General features: G+C 43.4%; 1 protein-coding gene across 1 annotated transcript; it reads right to left on the reverse strand.

Annotated features, from left to right (window-relative positions):
• Positions 1-567: 567 nt before the first annotated feature.
• RBM34 (RNA binding motif protein 34) lies at positions 568-20,533 on the reverse strand. Its single transcript, XM_054576763.1, has 10 exons — positions 20,154-20,533; positions 19,798-19,931; positions 16,481-16,715; positions 14,611-14,670; positions 12,951-12,994; positions 4,270-4,353; positions 4,063-4,126; positions 2,604-2,643; positions 2,273-2,391; positions 568-900 (listed from the first exon to the last, which is right to left on the reverse strand). Exons 1-10 carry the CDS (start codon positions 20,466-20,468, stop codon positions 619-621), a joined length of 1,377 nt encoding a protein of 458 aa, XP_054432738.1. The 5' UTR covers positions 20,469-20,533; the 3' UTR covers positions 568-618.
• Positions 20,534-22,239: the final 1,706 nt, after the last annotated feature.

Consider the following 22,239-nt stretch of genomic DNA (forward strand, 5'->3'; position numbering starts at 1 on the left):
CCTTAGATCAGTATTCCCTCTGTAACTATTTAGATATTTGGACAAGGTACAATCAGTATTAAAGTTTAGTGTTTCTTTTATTTTTTATTCTACAGAGAGGGGTAGGGAGGGGTAAAGAGAGGGAAGGAAACATCAACGTGAGAGACAAACACTGACTGGCCGCCTCCCGTATGTGCCCCAATCTGGGGCTGACCCGCAATCCAGGCCTGTGCCCTGACTGGGAATCAACCAGTGACCTCAGGACTAGTGTTTTATTTTTCTTCCAATTTATTCACTTTTTAATTTAGTCTCATTCAAAGTAAGTCTCGACTGTCTTAAATGTTAATTGTATATTTGTAACATACACTAAAATAATACATAACCACTAAAATTCTAAATGTTTACCCTAAGTCTAAAATCATCTCTTACATCATTAGCAGTAACACATAATCCATGATAACTAATCTACCTACATCTTTAAAAAAAAAAAATGCTTCAACAGTACTATTACAATGTTAATAAACTGAAAAAGTTTCTATGTTCATATAAACCACCCATAAAAAATTCTGAAACTCAATACATGGGTTCATCGCACTTTTATTACCAGTACTCAGTAGAAAAAAACAAAGCTTCAGACTGCTACTTCTGTTTTTTCTGTTTCTTAGTTTGTCCGCTTTTCTTTTGTCCTTTCTTCTTCTTCTTCTTGACAAGAACAGCTTTTTCTCCAATAAATAAATTTTTAGAATGTCCTACATTTTTTGAAGCAAAATTAAGTCCCTTCTTCTGTTTACCGACATGCTTCAGATTGGGATTTGAATTTTGTTTTAATTTTTCTTTATTAACAGAACGCATGACTCTGAGTTTTCTTCCCATCAGTTCAGAATTATTTAATTTCAGAGCAAGATGAACAGCATCTGTATTCTGCCAAAAAAAGTCAATATGTTAATTTCAACCAGAAACTCATCTGCAAAGAAACTACCACCTTTAATGGATTACAACTGCGTGCTCAAGGAAAGCCCTCCCGCCCCCACACAGGAAGTCAAGTCCTGCCGTTCAGGCGGCTGCGCTGTGGTCTCCTTTCAGTCACGCTCCTCACACGTGTTCCCCAGGAGGCGCTCAAGATGCCTTGCCAAGTTATCAGGTAAGTCACAGTCCAACAGGCTTCCTCTTTCCCCAATGGGAAATGAACTTTCAACTAGCTAGACAGTCATGTGCAATTTTTTAAAAAAACCAATGAACCTCTTTTGCAGAAGGCTCTTTCTGCAAAAAAACCGACGTATTAGTTGACTACTACAGTGCCTGAGATGTTGGACTACATGCCTTGTATGGTTTCACTTACATCCAAAATTCTATTATTCTTTTACTCTAATAGAGAACTTCTAAAATGCTAACAACCCTGAATATACATGAGATGTTTTTTAAAGAACTTTAGAAATTTATCAAGTTACAGAAGACAGAGAACAGAGAAACAGGTAACTACAATACAGTAATGATGGGAACATAAGGCTATGACAGCCTTTCTTAAAGCTATGTGATAATACATGTCTAGAGTCTAAAAACAGCCACGTATCTTGACTAGTTAGTAACAGCCCATTGGGATCTGCCTTAAAGAAGCGATACAAAAATGCAGGCAAACATTTGGAGGAAAAAACACCATCACTCCCGTTTCATTATTACAGGGGAAAATAGAGACCACTGCAAATGTCTAACATTTGGGAAGCATTAGGGAAAAGACAGTATAAATTATGTTCCATTGCTCAATACAACATGCTTATACAACAGAAAACAACATTAAGCAGGTTTCAAAATTATATGTTCACAGATCTAAGTTCGACTTAAAAAAATGAAGGCACAAGAAATCAGTGAAAGGAAACGTATTAATGTTGTGATGGAAGAAAAACTAAAGTGCCATCAGATAGTATGTATACTCTAATTGTAAGTACAGTCTAATGTCAGGCATAGAATGCTGATGGAGGTTTAGCAAACTAAATAGAACCATTTTTGCACAGACTGAAATTTTCTTCTGAGTGACAGGTCAGTTCTTTGCTCCATTTTACGAAGGTGGGGATTGAGAGAGTTGATACCTTTAATATCCAATATTTAAAACATCATTCACTGACACGGACGCGGACAGTGAGGGAACTGGAACATCTTCTGGCGAGGAGCGATTACGGTATCCTATTATGGCAGCTCTGCCATGATTTGAGGGTGACAGTGATAGTTACATCTGAATGACAAAACAGGGACAAGCCCTCCTGGGGCATTTCAAAGAACAGTGACAGCGCAGGCATACCTCGAAGAGCACATAGCCGAACCCTCTGCCGGCACCTGTCAGCTGGTCTCTCACGATCCTTACTGCCACGATGTTCCCACAGTCCAGGAAATGGCCTTCAACCGCAGACTCTTCGACTTCTAAAAACAAATTCAAACAAAGTGGAAGCAAAGCCTCGGGATCGCCTTAGGAAGCCGGCGAGGTGTCGTAACACTGCAAGTTACACAGCCCCATAAAAATTAGTCAAGTTACAGGCACTTCTTAAAGTTACTCTTAGAGCAAAAGAGTTACTACTCAGTGGTTATTTCCATTAATTTAACAATAAATAGATATTGTGTTTAAACCAACTTACTGTATGGAAGATTCCCCACAAACACTGATCTCTTGTTTCTCTGAAACACAAAGACACAGAAATCACTCACTGAAACAGAAAATGCAGTCATCCCAAACCCAGCCTCTCCCTCGCCCCACGCATGGGGCGGGTGTGCACCTCCTGCGCCCACCACACACCAGTCCCTTGTCCGAGTCTGTCTCTTCCGTCTTCCCCGCAGGAATGGAGACTTCAGGAATGCGAGACTGCAGGACGGAGTGGCTTTTGTTTACAGCAAACAGTGACAGCCACCTGGCAGTGCTCACGAAAGGTGTGCTATGTTGGGGGTGAAGGGCCAGAGAGCAATTATTTCCGGCTTTATGGGCCACGTGCTCTCTGTTGCAGCTACTCGCCTCTGCCCCTGGGCACAGCAATACCTAAGCTGATGGTATGGCCGTGTGCTAATAAAACTGTGTTTAAAAGAACAGCGGGCAGGTGGATCGGGTCCTCACGCCAGGCTTGCTGACCCTGTGCTAGGTGCACAAACACAGCCAGGGAGGCCTCCAGGCCTTTGTCACCTCTCAGCTAGGTCGCTCTGACACCGCCAGTAATGCGCTCTGGGCTTCTGTGAGCTCTTACAAACCATTCTTCACTGACTGCATGAGACCTTTTTGAAGTGCAAACCTGGTCTCCTCATTCTCTGCTTAAACTTGTGAAACAGTTTCCAGACAAGACCCAGACTCACTGTGGAGACCAGCACCTCTGCCTGCCTGTCCGACGGCAACGCACATGCTGCCCCCCTCACACCCACCCTGTGACAACGGAGGCAAGCTCTCACCATTCCTTGAGCAAACTACGTTTTGCTTCCCACCATTTCTACTGTTTCTCCTGCCCAAATATCCTCATCCTCTTAATTTGCCTCCTCCCCCTACAGTAACACCAACTCATCGTCAACGCTGATGTAATACTTATTCTCTAGGAACCCCTCCTTTGTCCCTTCTTGCTGGCACCTCCCCAACTCAAACGTCGCTTTCTGAGCATTTATGGCAGTACTCATTATAAAACAGTAATGCCACAATCAGCCCTTCCGCTCATCTGCCCCTTTACACCAGGAACTCCTAAAGAACTGAGACTATCTTGGCACTGTATGCCCGGCACCAAGTAAAGATTCGAACACTAATAAATAATTTAACTTCCTACACTGCTGTCTATAAAATAAGGTGTTTGCCCAGATGATCTCTAACACTGCTTCCAGCCTGACTCTCCATGATTATTTAACCCAAGAGTGGGAGTGGGAGGCTGCGTTCCTAAAGCAAAGGGGACTTAATGCCTGCGTCACTCTAGGGACCAATGCTGTGACCAGAGGGCATAGGCTGTTCCCTCTGTGCTTCCCTCAAACTGCTGACTCCACTCCTCTCCAGGCGGAATCTCAGAAGAAAACAATTTTCTCTACAAAACTCTAGTTAAGTTCTTTAAACAACTCATGTACTACAATACTCACAGATGAGGTCTCCGAGGCTAGGTCAACTCGAATACGGAATCCGTCAGCAATCTGGGCTCCGTTTCTGTAGCATACACGCGAAGGGAAAATAGCTATTAAAAAGGACCGCCGCGTTGCGTAATATTTGCTCTAAAGTGAAACCAAAGACTGAAAAAGTACTCGCAAATTCTTAAATAATTCTGTGGAATCTCAAAGACAGAAAATTACCTGTTCAATGCTTTAGTAGCAGCTTTTTCATCCTTAAATACAACATAAGCGTTAATATTTTTCTGATCAGGATGAATTTTACGTCTAGACCAAAAAAAAAAAAAAAAGACAATGTAAAATTTGTTCATCTCAAAGTCACCAATATAAAAACGGCTTGTTTTCTACTTTCAGTCGGCACCTATGATGAGAATTCCTGGGGAAAGTTTGATCACTGCCAATAAATATTTAGTAATAACACACAAAGAGCACGCCACTTATACACTCATACAGACATCGGCCCAAACACAGAACAGCGCCTTCTTCCTAGTCCTCGCTCTGCGGGCGCAGGGGCTGCCGGGCACCACTGCGGGCGGGACGCTGCAACCTCGGCTGAGGCTCTGTGTCCAACACACACATCAACGGAGGGCAAGACAACCTGCTTTCTCCTTTTTACTGTAAAATAAAAACTGCACAAATACGCACAGTTTAGTGAACCGTTAACAGGTCGCCACCCTGCCGCCGTCACTCAGCTGGAGGCCCGGCCTCGGGCGCTGCTCGGTCCCTCCTTTTATAGGCCCCACTTTCCCCGTGTGTCCGGGCAGTTTCCCCCCAAGTATCTAATCCTAGACATTACCCTTTGCTCTTGTCCATTTTCCCCTCGGAACATCTTTTGTGTCTTGTTGAATCTAGAGGATTCCCCCTTTCTCTTTTATCTTACTGTTTGGAACGTCCCAAAGCCGGGATGTTGCTGATTGCAGGCTCACAGTACACTTCAACGTGCGCCTTTGGACTCTGTATTTCTTGCAAATTGGCATCTGGACACAGAGCTTTGATCAGACTCAGATGTAACCCCTTTGTCAGGACTATAGGCAGCATCCTGACAAAAGGAGACATGGTACGACTAGTTTTCACTCTTTTTTAATGACTCCAGCCATTGCTGCTCAAAGCCTAAAATCATTAATTCATTAGGTCTGCAAACTGGTGATATAATTCAGTTGTGATCAGCCAGCAAAAGGGCCTAGTAATGACCTCAGATCCTTCCCTGAGGACATCACCCTATGTTTTGAAGTAACAAAAATGCTAATGAACAAATGAGCATCATCAAGAAAGATACTAGAAAATAATGTCAAGGAATGGCTCACGACATTCTGTAATAATATACTGTCTAACAGTTTTATATTGATAAAACCAGCTATGACTTACTGAATGCCTAACATGTAACAGGCACTGTGTGAGGCATTTTAAGTATCTCATTTCACCTCACATCACTGACGTAAGTGTTAGCTTCTTGATTTTACGGATAAGGAAGTTAAGACTTGGAGAATTGTATAACCATGATTATAGGCTAACAGGTGTCCAGCCCAGGACTTAAACCAAGTCTGGCTGACTCCAGCCCCCTACTCGTTCCATGTAACACACCTCTGCGGACAACATCCAAAACCAACATGTCCTAGTACAACCCTAGAGTCTTAAAGTTTGTATCACTTCCAAATTCCTAGGCTGAAACCCACTCAATGCTCAGTGTAAGAGCAATAGGAGGTGGGTTTTTGCAAGATGTTTAGGTCACAAGGTAAGGTCCTCATAAATAGGATTAGTGCTCTTATAAAAGCGACCCCAGAGGCTCCTGGACTCTCCGGCCATGCATGGACACAGCAAGAAAGGCTGGCCCTCACTGCAATGCAACCTGCTTACCCTGACCTCAGACTTCCCAGCCTCCAACACTGTAAAAGTAAGTTTCTGTTGTTTACGAGTCACTCAGTCTGTGATATTTTGTTATGGCAGCCTCAACAAACTAAGACAAACCCCAAGACAACATAAACAGAAAGGGACACTTTAAAACATCTTCGTAACTATAGTCTGTCACTCAGTGGGAAAGGACCTCCTTGGCGCAGGGACTGCAAGCCACAGCAGGAGGCTCTGCCCCTGCCTCCGCGGCAGGCACAGGCCCTGGCGGAAGCTGCAGGAGGAGGAACCAGTGACACCCAGACATGCAGCTGTCCCTGACACACAGCGCTCTGTTTCCACCCAGAAGGGAGGACGCCAGCAGTAGCATCATTCCTGCCCTGAAGAAGAAGAAACCAGATAAGCTATGACTTCAGGACTTCTGTTGGTGCCAGCAAAAAGCAGAAGGCAAGGGGACGCGATCGGCCTAGAAATGAAGACTGGGCAGGCCGTCTGAGGAGCACCGGCTCACAGGCTGGGCGCCAGGCCAGTCAGGCAAGCCGAAGAGACTTCAGCTATGGTTTTACAGAACTTAAATCCAAGTGTGGGCTGGGCCTGACGTGGAATCCCTGGAGGCCACTGACAGAGGACGGGCACCAACTCATCAGCTCCCTCGGGGTCTGCAGGAAAGACTGAGGGCAGGGGGGAGCGCAAGAACATCCATGGTGGGTACAAGCCTGGAGAACAGAAGGGCCAAAGGTGGAGTGTGGCGGGCACAAAGCCCCACCAAGATTCTCCTCCCTGTGGAGGAGGAGGCTAAGCCACTGGGGCAGGAGCAGCCAACTCTCCACCCCGTCACCCCTCACCTCCTGCACAGGGAAGGCCCCTTGTGGCCAGAGGAAGGGAGGCCTCCTCCCACCTGGCAAGATCCACCGAAGGCACAGGGCAGTCTGTCCGCCAAGGGAAGGACTGCCCATCAGGCACAGTTGTGAGTCACGGAAACAGAGGGCCTGCATCCAAGGCTGGGCCACCGCCACCCCAGCCCTCTAAGCTGCACCTTCGATCGCAGTGAAAACTTTTACCCTTTAGTAAAACGCCCTTAAAAAGGCTAGCCACAGACTGGGGCAAACACCCAAAACATGTGTATCAGAAAAAGGTTTCGGATCCGGAATACACAAAGAACTCTTTACAACTCAATAATAAGACAAGCCACTAGAAAGTAGGCAAAATTTATGAACTGACATTTCACCAAAGAATCGCCAAATAAGCACATGAAAAGATGCTTAACATCTTCAGTCATTAGCAGAATACAAACTAAAGCCACAATGACACACTTTTAGAATGGCTAAAACGAAATGACGGCCACCACCAAGTGTCGCTGAGGGCGCGGAGCAGGGGCAGCTCTCACACTGCTGGTGGGACTGTGAAACGGTGCCACCACTTTGGACAATAATTTGCAGATTCTCAGAAAGTTAAGATACACCCACCATCAGACCCAGCAATCTCACATGTCTAGGTACGTCTTCAACAGAAATGACCTGGTTTTGCTACCTTTACTCATGATAGCCAAACACCGGAAATAACCTGGATGTCTATCACCTGGCACAGGCCACCGAGGAGCCAGCAATACAGATGCATCTCAAAACCATCACACTGGGCAAAAGGAGTCAGACAAGAGTGCATCCTGTATGATGAGTCCACCACATAAAATCCTATAAAATGCAAACTAGCATACAGACAGCAAGCAGCTCAGTGGTCACTGGGGACGGGGTGGGGGGCGATGAAACCTGGGGTGATCGACTATTCAGGAGCTTGACGGTGGCGATGATTTCATGAGTGCATGCAAATGAAAAATCATAAAATTGTACACTTCAAGTAGGTGCAATTTACTGAAGGTAAATTATACCTTAAGGGAAAAGATTTAAGCTTTTTTTGGACTATATGAAAAAACAAAAAAGTTTTACATGTCAAAATCCCCTACAAGCCGAGCAAAAAAGCAAATGAAAATATGATATATGTAGCTCAAATCACAAAGGACAAATTTTGTTAACACGCCACAGATAAGAGAAAGAGTTCGGAAGGTCCCAGGAGCTCGGGCGGCAGCGACCACGCACAACCGCTTCTCTGAGGCTCCCAGCACATGCCCAACCCGTCACCCTCATGATGCCCAAGAGCAGTGATTTTCAACTTGTTTTTTTTTATCTTATGGCACACATAAACTAATTACTAAATTCTGTAGCACGCTAGAAAATATTTTTTGCCAATCTGACAAAAAAAAAAAAAAAAAAGAGGTATAGCACTGGCTGATGTGGCTCAGTGGATTGAGCACCGGCTTGCAAAACAAGGGGTCGCTGGTTCAGTTCCCAGTCCGGGCACATGCCTGGGTTGCAGGCCAGGTCCCCAGCTGCAGGCATGAGGGAGGTAACTGATCCGCGTTTCTCTTTTGCATCGATGTCTCTCTCTCTCTCTCTCTCTCTCTCTCTTTCCCCCTTCCCTTCTCGCTAAAACTAAATAAAATGACAGAGGCTTCATTAAAATAAATGGTTAAAAAAAATAGGTATAGTCTGGCTGGTGTGACTCAGTGGATTGAGTGCCAGCCTGTGAACAAAAGGGTCACTGGTTCAATTCCCAGTCAGGGCACATGCCTGGGTTGTAGGCCAGGTCCCCAGGTGTCGGTGTATGAGAGGCAAGCAATCAATGCATCTCTCACACACTGATATTTCTCTCCCTCTCTTTCTCCCTTCCTTTTCCTCTCTCTGAAAATAAATGAATAAAATCTTCTTTAAAATATAGGTATAATTTTGATTCATTCACACCAGATGACTACTGTTATGCTTGCTGTTGTCATTTTTTATTTCACAGTCAATGACTCTGACTAAACAGTCAGGTACTGCGTGTTTTAAAAACCATTGCGGCGCACCCGTTGAAAACCGCTGCCCAAAAGGCAGGTCCACTCCACCAAAGGGGTACAAAGGAGGAGCCCAGGAGAGCCGCATGGCTGTCAGCTAAACCTGCTGCTGCAAAGGTGGAAATGAAGCCAAAAAAAGGCAGCAGGAAAGGATAAATCTGCAGATAAAAAACATGCAAACAAAAGGGAAAAAGTGAGCCGAGAACAGGCTAAGTGCCAACTAGAAAACCAATAATCTACCTGCAGAAACCAGAGACACTAAAAATGCAGAGAGCCCAGCCCAGACGGGTGGCTCGGCTGGTTGGAGCACTGTCCCGTCCTCTAAAAGGCTGTGGGCTTGATTCCCGTTCAGCGTGCGTATGGGAGACAACCAATCGATGCTTCTCTCTCACATCAATGTTTCTCATTCTCTCTCACTCTCCTCCCATCCTCTCTCTCTAAAATCAATAAACATATCCTCCAGTGAAAATTAAAAAAACCACACAGAGTCCAGCCTTTGACAAAGCAGGCAAGAAAGAAGCCAAGTCTGGTGAATATCATATACATCTTGTCGGTGGTCCCTGTTTCCCTCCTTATACAATCCAGAGGAATATGTTCACCAACTCTTTTGTAAATCCAAGGTTTTAAAAACATTATTTATTTATTTTTACAGAGAGGGGAAGGGAGGGGGAAAGAGAGAGAAACATAGATGTATGGTTGCCTCCCAGGGAGCTGGCCCACAACCCAGGCCTGTGCCCTGACTGGGAATCAAACCAGCCACCCTTTGGTTTGCAGGCCGGCGCTCAATCCACTGAGCCACGCCAGTCAGGACTTGTAAATGCAAGTATTTTTTCTAGCTCTAGAAACATTTTTAAGGGGGAGGGATTTCTACCTCGTCCCATTTTTTAAGTTTAAATGATTTTTATAATAGCTGAAATCATAAGCTGGCTATTATTTTTTCTTTCTTCTTTTGTTTTTTTGGTACAACCAGAAAATAGTGCAATACTAAATATGGGAGCTTTGATTGTCTTGGGTGTCAGCTTACATTCCATAGATGGGGTAGTGTTATATCCTATTATACAAAGTACACTAAATGGCAATTTGGAGTCAGTTGTACATTTAATACTCTGGAGCATTTTAAATTACTTCTATTCCCATGTTTCTGGAAGCAACGTTTCCAAAAGAAAACCACTCCTTGTCAAAATTTTGTCAAAACCACTCCTTGGCTCTCCCTGTCAAAATTTTGTGCACTCTGTAACATCTTAACATCTTTGGTGTGGGCCAGATCCCCAGCCGCAGCATCCAGGAGGCAACTGACCAGTGTTTCTCTTTCCCACTGGTGTTTCTCTCTTTCTTCCCCCCTTCCCTTCTCACTGAAAATAAATAAATAAGATGACAAAGAGGCATCATTAAATCGTTTTTTAAAAAAAGTCTCGTTTTTCCTAGTAACTTTGTTAAGTAATGTGCTGTGAAAGATTAAACATTTGATTATGCAGGTGTATCTGACATTAAATGATGAATCAGTGGGACAGTCACATAGCAGCATATTGCCATTTGAAGAGACTGGCACTTGATATTGTATTAAGAAAAACCTGCCTCCGAATTTTAAGATGGAAAGTCATGGGAAGAACTGCTTAGAAAAGAATCACAACTACACGGCTATTTAGGTTTTGGTACTTACACTAGGGATTGTGTACAAAGAGAAATGCCTGTCTACTTATCCTCAAAACGACCGATAAACTCTCAATTATGAAAGAAAAAAATAAGAAACAATTCAAAGAAAAAAAATGTGTAAATGAAAGCAACAATTCGGATAAAAGGAAGCACCAATGACTTGAATGCAATGACGTAAGTGCAACAAATAAAAAAATACCATTCTCATCTACCAGGGTGCCAGGATTAAAGAGCTCAAAAGTGTATTGTTGGTAAAGGTGTGGGAGTATTAGTAGGTTACCATTCTCTGTAGGACAGCGCTCAAAACTACAAAGGCAGCCCTGGCTGGGTGGCTCAGTTGGTTGGCAACATCAACCCGCACACCAAAAAGGTCGTGGGTTCCATCCCTGGTCAGAGCACATACCTAGGTTGTGGGTTCAATCCCCAGTTGGGGTGTGTACATGAGGCAACCGATCAATGTTTCTCTCTCAAATTGATGTTTATTTCTTCCATTCTCTCTCTCTCCCCGACCCCTTTCCTCTCTCTCTAAAATTAACACACACATCCTCGGGTGAGGATTGTGGAAAAAAAAAAGCAACCCCCCCTCCCCCAAAACACTATGAGGGCAAATACCCTTTTGAGGAAGCAACTTCACCACTAGAGGTTCATCCTACAGATAGATTTGCACATGTATGAAATTACTAAGTTCAAGGTCACTCACTACAGCCATTACTGGTTAACAGCCACAATACTGGAAAAAAACTAAACATCCATCTATGGAGGGTTTGTTAAAACGAGACACAGTACACCTTACGGAATAGTAAGATGCTCTGAAAGAAATGTTGGGGGGGGGGGATGTTTACACTGATATACACAATCTACAAGTTACAGTAAGTGGAAAAAGAAAAATGTGGACCAGCATACATGTTGAGTGTCACTGTGTCAAAAAGTTACATGAGGGAAGAAATAAACATGCATTGAGTTGTAAATGCATAAAAAGTCTCCTGAAGGTTAGCGAAAAAGTGAACATAGCAGCTGCCTGGGGTAGGGAATCCCTTGACTAGGAAAAGGTGTATGAAAGTTTTCACTGTGGACATTTTTGTACGTTTTTATTTTTAACCATTTGCTTCATAACTTATTCAAATAATTAATTTTTTTAACAGATTCTTTTTACCGGGCCGCGTGGGGAGCCGATGGCAATCACAGTGAGCGAACTCCGTTTCTCTGGCACCCAAACCCCTCGGCACCACCATCACACACTCCTGGCAGAGCCTTTCCTTCTGCCCAAACGCAGGCCCTGGGCTTCAGCCTCCCAGAAACCTAAGTCTGTGCGGCCCAAGGAAGGGCTCTGTCTTACCCAGTTTTCCACTCCCCACATCGCCTGAACACCACCTTGCGCCCCAGAGGGCTCCCATGTTTGGCTACCTCAACGAACAGTACTGCGATCAGTAACACAGAGCTCCCAAGCGGTCACTGCACACCCGGCGCTGTGATGGTCGCGGGCAAAGCCTGACAAAGACCCCGTCTGCCCAGTGATTCTAAATGAGAAATAAGCGGAGGAATGAACTCGCCAAGATGTGCAAAGGGAATGCTGCAATTCAAAAACGCTGATATAACAAGATTCCCAGAACTGTTCCAAAGTACACAATTATATCTTATCTAACATAACTATTCCTGTATGTAACTCTAATGTATATAATTTATACACCTCTGCTTGTAAATTCCACCATTTCATGTACCAGTAAGAATGAACATAACCAAGGCTGGGAGACTAATGGAAAATCCTTCATAAAACTAAAGGTAAATTAAAAAAGTTGTATGCCTTAAACTTACATGTTATATGCCAATTTTATTTCAATTTAAAACAAATGAAAAATAAAGGGAGAGGAAGGAAACTTGCATGTTTCATCCTTGGGACTAGGTGGAAAGGAGGGCAGGGGAAGTCCCCCAAGGACCTGAAGCAGCAGCCACAAGACCAGGCTGGTCTCCAAACTCTCACACAGAGAACTCAGAGAGGTCCCACTGGCGGTACCCCCGGGTGGCACTGGAAGCAAACAGGAATCCTCTCTGGAAAACCTGGCCAGCCAACAGTAACGATGGGGCAACCCTGATTTCATGATGCATCTTAATTTCAAAAATGTTATCATAAGGGAAAATGTATAATTTACAACTGATAAAATATGATATAATTTATACTAAAATATTTGGACGCACAATTTTCTTATGCTCTTCAAACACTACACCGGATTCAGCACCCTACAAGTTTCTCATGGCACCTTTTCTAGTAATTTATTTTACAATACTTTCTGTGACTCTACAATTTACGTTAAGGCATAAAGAGAAACATTTGACAAATTCAGGTGCTAGGACAGACATAAGGAAATAATAAAGCACAATGTACTACCCAAATATAAAATCTATCAAGTTAAGAAATGCTCTCAACTTTAACCAAAATGGAGGAGAGTTTAAAACTACTCACTTTCTCTAATTATAAACTTACTTTATTGCAGCCAACTTTTTGGACATAGTTCCCTCTGCTGGAATCTTTAAAAAGGAAAAAATATTAAAGAAAATTCATTATTTGAACTAGTACTTCGAATTAATTATATTTTAATTAAATTCTAGATATCTAACCGATATAGCATGATTAAAACCATTCTAGGGAAACTGACTCAGAAACTGCACTGCAGCGGCGCCCCTGGGGGCGGCGCGGGGCGCGGGGCGCGGGGCGGGCAGGAGCCGCAGGCAGAGGCCCTTCGGGAAGGCCAGGCTGACAGTGGCACGCTGGGTAAACGTGAGGTCGACAGCAGGCGGGCACCACCACAGGCCTCTGCAGCTATTCTGACAAGAGGTGATGAGAACTTAGACGGAAAAAGAAATGAATGACTCGTCTTGGGAAGAAACCACAGCTGAGAAACAGGCAGGGATGCCCTGGCAGGGTAGCTCAGTTGGTTGGAGCACCGTTCCCATATGCCAAGGCTGAGGGTTTGATCCCCAGTCAGGGCACATACAAGGAGCAACCAATGAATACATAAATAAGTGGAAAACAAATTGATGTTTCTCTCTCTCTCAAATCAGTAGATAAAAATTAAAAAAGAAAAACAGGCAGGGATGGCAAACACTAGGTGGGGTGGGACAAAGAAAAGAGTCAAGGACAATGACAAGGCAGCCTGGTGGCTTTAAATCAGATAGAAATCAGCAGGCAGCACAGGCTGGGGTGGGGAATAGATGGAGGAAAGCACAGGGGTCCCATCAAGACACCCAACGGCATCTGATGTGGGGAAGTGGGACTCAGAAGGGCAGGAAAAACACATGTGGTAAAAGTGAGGAAAAAACAGCATGACAGAAATTCTGGAAACTGCCAAGGCCTTGGGAAATGTCTCCTTTTAGAGTCGTGGGTGGTTTTGCCCTCTATGACATGTGGCGATGTCTGGAGATATTTCTGGTTGTTACAGCTGGGGTGGGCAGGGTGCTGCAAAATATCCCATAAAGCACAGGACAGCCTCCACCAGCAAAGAATCATCTGGCACAATGTGAACAGCATCAAGGCTGAGAAATCCCATCTCAGAGAACCACATCAGCGAAGGAGCAGTTAGAGACAAGGAATAGCATTTCCTACGTTCTAATACACATCATTTACATTTAAAAGATATGAATGATGCTTATTTCAGGCTCCAAGAAACACAGCTATAGCTGGTCTACAGACTGTTCACTTAGTGACATCAGATACCATTTACTTGTATAGTGTTAACATTCAACTGACTTTTTAAAAAATACTTCATTTTTCTAGGTTCAGAGAATAAGTACTGTGTGCAGCAGCCACACAAACTCCCACGATAAAAGCCTGCGATTCCAGAAATGCTTTTCAGCAAGTATTAACATTCCTGCCTACTCAACGGACACAGCAAACACAAGTCATCCATCCACCCTCCAGAACACAGTGTTGGCCTTGATTACAAGGGTATCATTTTACTATGTGAACTCACTAAATTATTTAACAGAGACAAGAGTCAGCAATACATACTAAGAGCAACTCTCCTCTTGATTCAAAAGGCTCAGTCAAGTGCTTATCCACCTCATTAATACCAACACGGTAATGAGTCCAATTTAAATGCAATATGTCTCAAGATTATGCAGTTTTAAGGGGGAAGAAAACATACCACAGAGCGAAATCGCACAGATTCTATTGGTCCATACTCTTTAAAAAACGACTTCAGCTTCTAAAATAAAAAATATATACTTTAGTTTACTTTCAGAACATCAAATAAGTGCTACAAAAAGGAATTAAGTAAAACTGTCTGATAATCTTTTACTTCCAGGTTTTTTTTAAAGAACACGGCAGAGAAAGCGGGTGGCTATTCAAGTTGGAAGACAAAGTTTCCTGAAACTTAGGGAAAAAGAAAACACAATATAAGTTCATGTTAGTGTCCATAAGGTACACAACATTTTTGTCTTTCAGTCTTTGATAATCTTTACCGCATGTGAAACTAAGATTATAAATTCCATAGATTCTCTCACCTTTTCATACTGGCTTAAACTAGAAATGAATTTTAATGCTTATATAAAGGTGAGAAGTTGAGAAAAACTCCCCAGCTGCCTGGAATTAGGACCATGGGACAGAAGGAAAAGATCTGGTGTGAATTTTATACATTATTCTTATGACTGGCTCAGGATGTTTATAATATATGTTTTACAGCTAGAATTACAATCAATTCTAATTCATAAATAATGTTTTGAATGTGCAAAGCACCACACACACTCCCTTCCCTGGAGACTTTTATAATCTAACAGGAAGATCAATAACCAAAACTATTCTACAAATGTGTTCTGTTCTACAAAATAATCACAAATCAAACGGTAGGAGACAATAGTGTAAATGGGAAAGGGATAAACCAGGAAGTCAGTTTTTTGGTACTGTTTTGTTTTTAAAGAAATAGAACTTAAATTGTCCTTCAAAAGATGAGCGGGGCCCTTGCCAGGTAGCTCAGGTGGTGAGAACGCCGTCCCAATACGAAAAGGTTATAGCTTCGATTTCCAGCCAGGGCACGTAGAAGCAACCAATGAATGTATAAATAAGTGGAACAACAAATCAATGTCTTTTTCTCTCTTTCTAAAATCCATTTTTTTTTTATTTAAAAAACATAAAAAAAAAAAAAAAAGATGAGTAGGATTTTGACCCAAGATACTGCCAAATGGTGTGACTGTCACATGAACTCACAGAAAGGAAAGGGCATGTTTTGGTTTAGTGAGCCCCACATAATGGAGGAAACCTAGGATGTACTCATTCAGTTACATGATACATATTTACTGAGCCTCTACTATGTGCAGGGAACTGTTTCAAGTGCCAGGAAAAGAGCAGAGAAGGAAAGAGACTGACAGCCCCACACACAGTGGCATGTGACAGGAGATTAAGGCTGGGTCACTGCATTCAAATAAGATCTGCAGAACATATATGTATGACCCATGGACAGGGACAATGGGGCAGGGGAGGGCTGGGTAGAGGTGAGCAAAGGGGGGGAAAGTGGGGACAACTGTAAGAGCACTAATGATAAAAAATAAAGAAAAACTAAAAATAAATCAATCAATCAAGTAAGATTGGCAAAAGCCTGAATTAGGGCAGTGACCACGGGGAAGAAAGGACAGGTGGATAACGGAAGCAACACACAGAACGATTTATGTATTCTTTTTTTTTACTTTTTAAATTTTTTAAAAGATTTTATTTGTTTATTTTTAGAGAGAGGGGAAGGGAGGGAGGGAGAAAGGGAAGAAAATATTAATCAGATGCCTCTCACCCCAACCAGGACCAGGCTGCAACCCCGGCATGTGCCTGACCAAGAATCGAACAGGTGACCTTTTGCTTTGTGGGACGACTTCCAACCCACTGAGCCACACCAGTAAGGGCTGCTGTAGTCGCTCAAAATGAAGTTAGATATCAGTGACTTATTGTGTGCTTACTCAAGAAAGGAAAAATAAACTTAAAGAGTTTATTATCTTCTGTGAATCCTTACAATACACAGATTACACACTTACCTTCTTATTACATGTGACAGGCAAATTCCCCACAAACACAGTTCTCTCATTCTTTAACCTCTCTTCCTCTTGGTTGATTTGAATTTTCTTCCTTTGATTGACAGCTGGGTAATCGGCATCATCAAGTACTTTTTTATCTGCTACTTTAACACCAGATTGAGAAATTTTCCTTTTCTGCCCTTGTTTCTGGTGAGTTTCTTTTTCTTCTAAATCAGCACTTGCTAGAGCATTTTCTCTTTTTAAGGCAAAAAGAGAAGACGGAGGTAGAGGGGAAGAAGAGTAAGAGTCATGAAAGTCAGGTCTAGTATTTGACAAAGCACAGTGATCAGAAATACTTCCCACTTATTTCTGACTTTCCTAAATATCAACATACCATTCACAAGTATACCTACATTTTAAAAGTAGCGTTATCAAAAGGAGACTATTATCTTTACAAAACTCAACGATCAGAAAAAGTTTAGCTCCATTTTTGAAGATATGTTACAACTGCCAGGTAACAGCAGAACATTCATTTAAACAAAAGTGAGTTCATTTAATGCTCTTGGAGTTTAGTTGACACTATCCCAGTGCCTACTTCCATTCTCTGCTCTGGAACTCTAGGGGTACTGCAGCGCCCCCTGGGGGTCTACAGAGGTCAATATGCCTGCAGAATGCCTTGTACAAGCAATCTGGCCAAGAGAAAAAACTACTTCTGTAATATTTAAAGGACTGCTTGTCCAAAGTAAATTCTGAAAAGTAAATTTCTGAAATTCTGAAATACAATATAAAGTCTTGGGACACATGGATAAAGTGAGGTCTGAGCACCAATCCAACAAGAAAACTAATCCGGGATCTTAAGGAGTGAAGGGAGAGAATGGGGAATAGAAGTCATTCATTCATTCATTCATTCATTCAATATTTCCTGGTTTCTATTCAGTTCTAGCCTCTGCCAATAGAAACCACCATTAAAGTCCTTTCAGAAGTCCAGTCTCTGAAGAAATAAGCAAAGTTCATGATAAAATGGTAACATCTACAATACGTGGCATAGAAACATAAAAGAGCCCTGGCAGGTGTGGCTCAGCGGATTGAGCACCGGCCTATGAACTGAAAGGTCGCTGGTTCAATTCGCAGTTGGGGCACGTGCCTGGGTTGCAGTCTGGGTCCCCAGTTGGGGGCATGAGAGAGGCAACCACACATTGATATTTCTCTCCCTCTCTTTCTCCCTCCCTTCCTCTCTCTCTAAAAATAAATAAAAATCAAATCTTTAGAAAAAAGAAATGAGAAATAAGAAAGACTTTTCAGAGGAAAGGCAGTGTCTCCCACAGTCCTCAGTAAATATTGATTATTGTTCCCCCACAAAAGCCTTAAGCTCCACTAAGAAGAGGTCCACGTCCAGTTTTCTGCCCACTGTGGTGTACAAAAGCCCCCAGCAGGAGTCGAAGGAGCTGAGACAGTAGGCAAGGTGGGAACCAGGTCTAGAGGGCTGTGCCTATAGAGGAGCGGGAGCCACTGAAGACTTTCAAAAACGCCTAAAAAAGATCATTTGGGCAGCAGAGCAGAAGATAATTAGGAAGAGGAAGAAGGCTGGGCAAGGGAGACCAGTGAGGAGACCGTTATAACTGCAGAGAGCTGAGAAGACAACAGACCAGCCAGAGCAAGGGAGGCAGCGGACAGGGGAAGACAGACTTAAAAGATAACTAAAAGGCAGCATCCTCAGAACAGGGCAACTGGTTAGATTTCCAGGGGGAGGTAGGGAGTGTAAAGTGACTCCCAAGCCACTGGCTCAGGCAACTGGAAGGCTGGTGGTCTCACTCATGCAGAGAGCTGGCTTGACGAGGAATACGAGCTCGGTCTGAGGACTTCTGAAGTTAAGGTGAACTGGACCATGCGGGCACAGGTGCTGGCTGGCAAACAGATGCACAGGTCTGGAGATCGGGAGCAAGATCAGAATGATGGCTCACGGGCACAAATGACATGCCCCAGAAGGAAGGGTGAAAAAAGGTCATGAGATGACAGCAAACAGAATCCTGAGGAAAATCATTATTTAAGGAGCAGTCAGAAGAAAAGGTACTGACAACAATACTGAGACATAACAGACAAAAAGAGAATCATGAGATTGCTATCAAAGAAACCAACAGCTTTTAGAAGAAAAACAGCCATGTGAAATGTAATGGAGAAGCCCTGGCCAGGGAGCTCAGTTGGTTAGAGCGTCAGCCCAATGGCTCATGGTCAAGGGTTCAATCCCCCATCAGGGCACATGCAGGAACCAACCAGTGAATGCATAAATGGGTGAAACAGCAAATCAATGTTTCTCTCTCTGTTAAATAAATAAATTTTTAAATGTAATAGAGAAAACTTGTAAGACAAAGCCTATACTGTCTATTAAATATGACAAGCAGGTCAGAACGGCTTCAGTGAGCACTCTTTCAGAAATACGATCATGTAAAAACAAGCACAGCAAAGATCCAGACTGCAAATGTGAGAAAGAGAAAACAGATGAACAAAAGGAAGAGAGCACACACATAGACTTCTACTGACAGCTCGACTATGAAGGGAGGGATAGAGGGACTGATGCCAAACAAAGACATCATCATGGCTGTAGACAGGATTTGTTTGGTTGGATTTTTTTTTGGATGAGACTTTTAAGTACATTTACACGATGGACAGATCAGAGAAGGTATGTGCTGTACACGGCACAGGTGACTGAATTAACCTTGGACTAGGTGGGAGACACTTTTCTCTGAGAAAAAAAGGAAGAAACAGGATATGTATAGATATATTAAGCAGGAGAACAAAAAATAGTAGTTTACAACCCCTAGCAATTAGTAGCTCCCTGAACGGGTAAAAAGACCACCTGCTGAGAGAGACCAGAGAAGAGGCTTGATAGACATAAGAAAAAAGTTAAGTGGGAACCGGCCTTGGTACTGTTTGGATCTTGATTCAAATACACTGTTTAAAGAGGAAGAAAAAAAAAAGCAAATGGGGAAAATGTGCTCTCTGAATAAGTTTAAGAAAACCAACTCATCTTTTATAAAGACGCTGAAATATTTACAGATGAAACATAAGTCGTCCGTTTGCTTCCAAATAAGGACGGAGTATGAGTGGGTAAAGATGTAATAAGACTGACCCAGTTTTAATAACTGTTGTTGTTTGCTACATGGCGGTCCTTATCATTTCAAGTTTTGAGTACGTATGAGGTTTTCCGTAATACAATTTTGTTAAAAATTAGAACTATGAAATAACAAAAAAAAAAAAAATTAAGATAGCTATTGCAGGTTTAAAAATCTGTTTCCTTACCATCTACATTCCTTAATCAACTAAGAGAGAATGTTACCAACCTGTTGGCCAACTTTTTGTCTGCATCAGAAAGTTTCTTCACTTTCACTTTTTTTGCAGGTTCTTGCAAAAGTGGCCTCTCCATCTGGGATGTACTGTCTTCCTCCTCATCCCGCTTCCTTTTCCTGGTGGTTCCCTTTTAAAAGTGTGAAGTTACGTGTGAGACCGCATCCTTTTTTGATAACTCAGCGGCCTGCCTAGGTTAGCATCTCCTCTTTCTCACAGGCACGCCCGGGAACGACAGGCCGCTGGAAATCCTGCTCTCCGCCCCGCCTTCGAGCCTGGCCCTCCCTGCCGGGCAGACTCTAGTTTTAAAGCTGTTTCTACGGGCCAGCGGGAACACACCCAGGTGACTTACATCTGGCACAGGCACGTACACGGGTTGGAGCTGCGACTCCCCGCAGCGGAAGAGCGCCGCCAGCCGACCGGTGCCGCCTCCGGAGCGGCGCCCGCCGCCGCCGCCCAAGCTGTCAGCCACCTGTCCCACTCGGTAGTCCGCCTGCGGAGGCCCCCCGCCGCCGCTGTCCGGGCTCCGCCCGGAGACCGACGCCAGGGGCTCGGACACGCCGCGCCTCCGCTCACCTGCCCGAGCCCTGGGACACGAGCCGCGTGCCACTCGTCCCGCCGCGGCTCTCTCCTCCTTCCTCTCTTTGTCCTTCCCCTTTAGGGCCATTCTCAGCCGGAGGCCTCCAGGAGCCGCAGCACGAGGGCCCGCAATTCCGCGTCCCGGCAACTTCCGCCCAGGACCACGCCCCTTCCTCTCCGGCGTCCGAGGGAGGATCTCCCTACTGAAGCGAAGGTCCTGAGCGTGAAAGTCAGGCAGGTCGGGTCAGTGGGGCTCAGCCCCAGCCGACGCAGAGCACGTTGGAAACCCCGAAATTGTTGGAGAGGAAGGCGGTTTCTGGGATGCGGGTAACACAGTGTTAAGGGTACATGGACTTCGAACTGCACGTGCAACTTTTTTGAAATTGGACATTATTTCAAAGTAAAGTTAAAAACAAATGAAGACCACAACTCTAACCTGCTCTGCTTTTCTACTGGGAAAAGTAGATGCTTTGACAACGAAAACTGCTTTTTTAAGTATGTCTAGCTACTCAGGTTCATCTCCTTCCAAACCCTTACATTCTAGCTTTTTTCCCCCTCAGTCCTTCCTTTTATTATTCCTTTTTCTCGTTATTTCTCCCCCCAAAATTGTCCTCTTCCTCCTTACCCTTTATTTCCACCTGCAGAATGGTACCCATCCTTCAAGGACCAGCTTAGATAGTATCTCACTTATGAAAAGTTCCTGGCACTTATAATATATGAACATAATCTTTTTCCAAGCCTCGTGTATTTGCATTAGTGTTATTCAAACAGTGTCTCTAGATGTAAATGGGTGTCTTATTCCTCCCATAGTCTCTATCCTTATTTGCTATATCTAGTGAGGATTTCATAAACTGACTTTTAGGTAATAAAAGATAAATATTGGGTTGGCCATAACGTTCGTTTAGTTTTTTCCATGAGATGGCTCTAACAGCATGTCTTTATCATCATTCAAAACATTTTGTTGAATTGTGACAGCTGTCATACTAGTATGCATTGAAAAAATAAAACAAAAATACCTTACTGCCCTGGCTGGTGTGGTTCAGTGGATAGAGAGCTGAGCCTGTGAACCAAAATGATCGCAGGTTCGATTTCCAGTCATGGCACGTGCCTGGGTTGTGGGCCAGGTCCCCAGCTGGGGGCAAGTGAAAAGCATCTCATCAATCTCTCTCTCATACACCGAGGTTTCCCCGTCTCCCTCCCTTCCTCTAAAAAAATAAAATCTTTAAGAACAAAATTGGTGAATTTTTGTGCAACCATTTTAATATTGAAGATGGAAGATAATGCAACATTTTTGGTGTATCATGCTTTATTATTTCAAGAAAGGTAAAAACACAACTGAAACACAAGAAAAGGTTTGTGCAGTGTACGGAGAAGGTGCTGTGATTGAACGTGTCAAAGGTGGTTTGGGAAATTTCTTGGTTCTATTGACATTTTGGCCAAATAATTCTTTGCTGTGGGGCTTATTTGGAAGATGTTTAGCAGCACCCTGGCCTTTCTCCACTAGAAGCCAATAGTGGGGGAGAGCCAACATACTCAAAATATCCAAATCAACGAAGTTATTGGTGAAAATGAAAAATGTCCCTTACATTTCATGGGAAAAAAAAAACCCATAAGGACTTTTTGGCCAACTCAGTATTAGGTTATAATTAGATAAATCATTGAATTCAGTAGTTTTGGTGGTAAAATAGGGTTTGACTTTGATCTATGGGAACAGACTTGGCTTTTTGAAAGCTGCTTAACAGAAGTCACTGGGCATATACGTGACCTTTTATAGACAACCTCAGATAAGTTCATGAAGGAAAAAAAAAACAACAATCAGGCTGTTTGGACTTGGTTTTCATTTGTGAGCCCCTTATGTT

This window comes from Pteronotus mesoamericanus, unplaced genomic scaffold (assembly GCF_021234165.1).
Source record: "Pteronotus mesoamericanus isolate MK-2021 breed Mesoamerican mustached bat unplaced genomic scaffold, CSHL_Meso_final contig_347, whole genome shotgun sequence".
NCBI classification, from domain to species: domain Eukaryota; kingdom Metazoa; phylum Chordata; class Mammalia; order Chiroptera; family Mormoopidae; genus Pteronotus; species Pteronotus mesoamericanus.

Bases quoted from the DNA above. Each gene is read 5' to 3' on its own strand.
- RBM34 (XM_054576763.1), bottom strand. From the start codon at position 20,468: ATGGCCCTAAAGGGGAAGGACAAAGAGAGGAAGGAGGAGAGAGCCGCG. The intron at 12,995-14,610 runs GTATGTTTTCTT...TCCTTTTTAAAG, and splicing joins CTGTGCGATTTCGCTCTGTG to ATTCCAGCAGAGGGAACTAT. The intron at 4,127-4,269 runs GTAATTTTCTGT...TGTATGCTACAG, and splicing joins GCTACTAAAGCATTGAACAG to AAACGGAGCCCAGATTGCTG.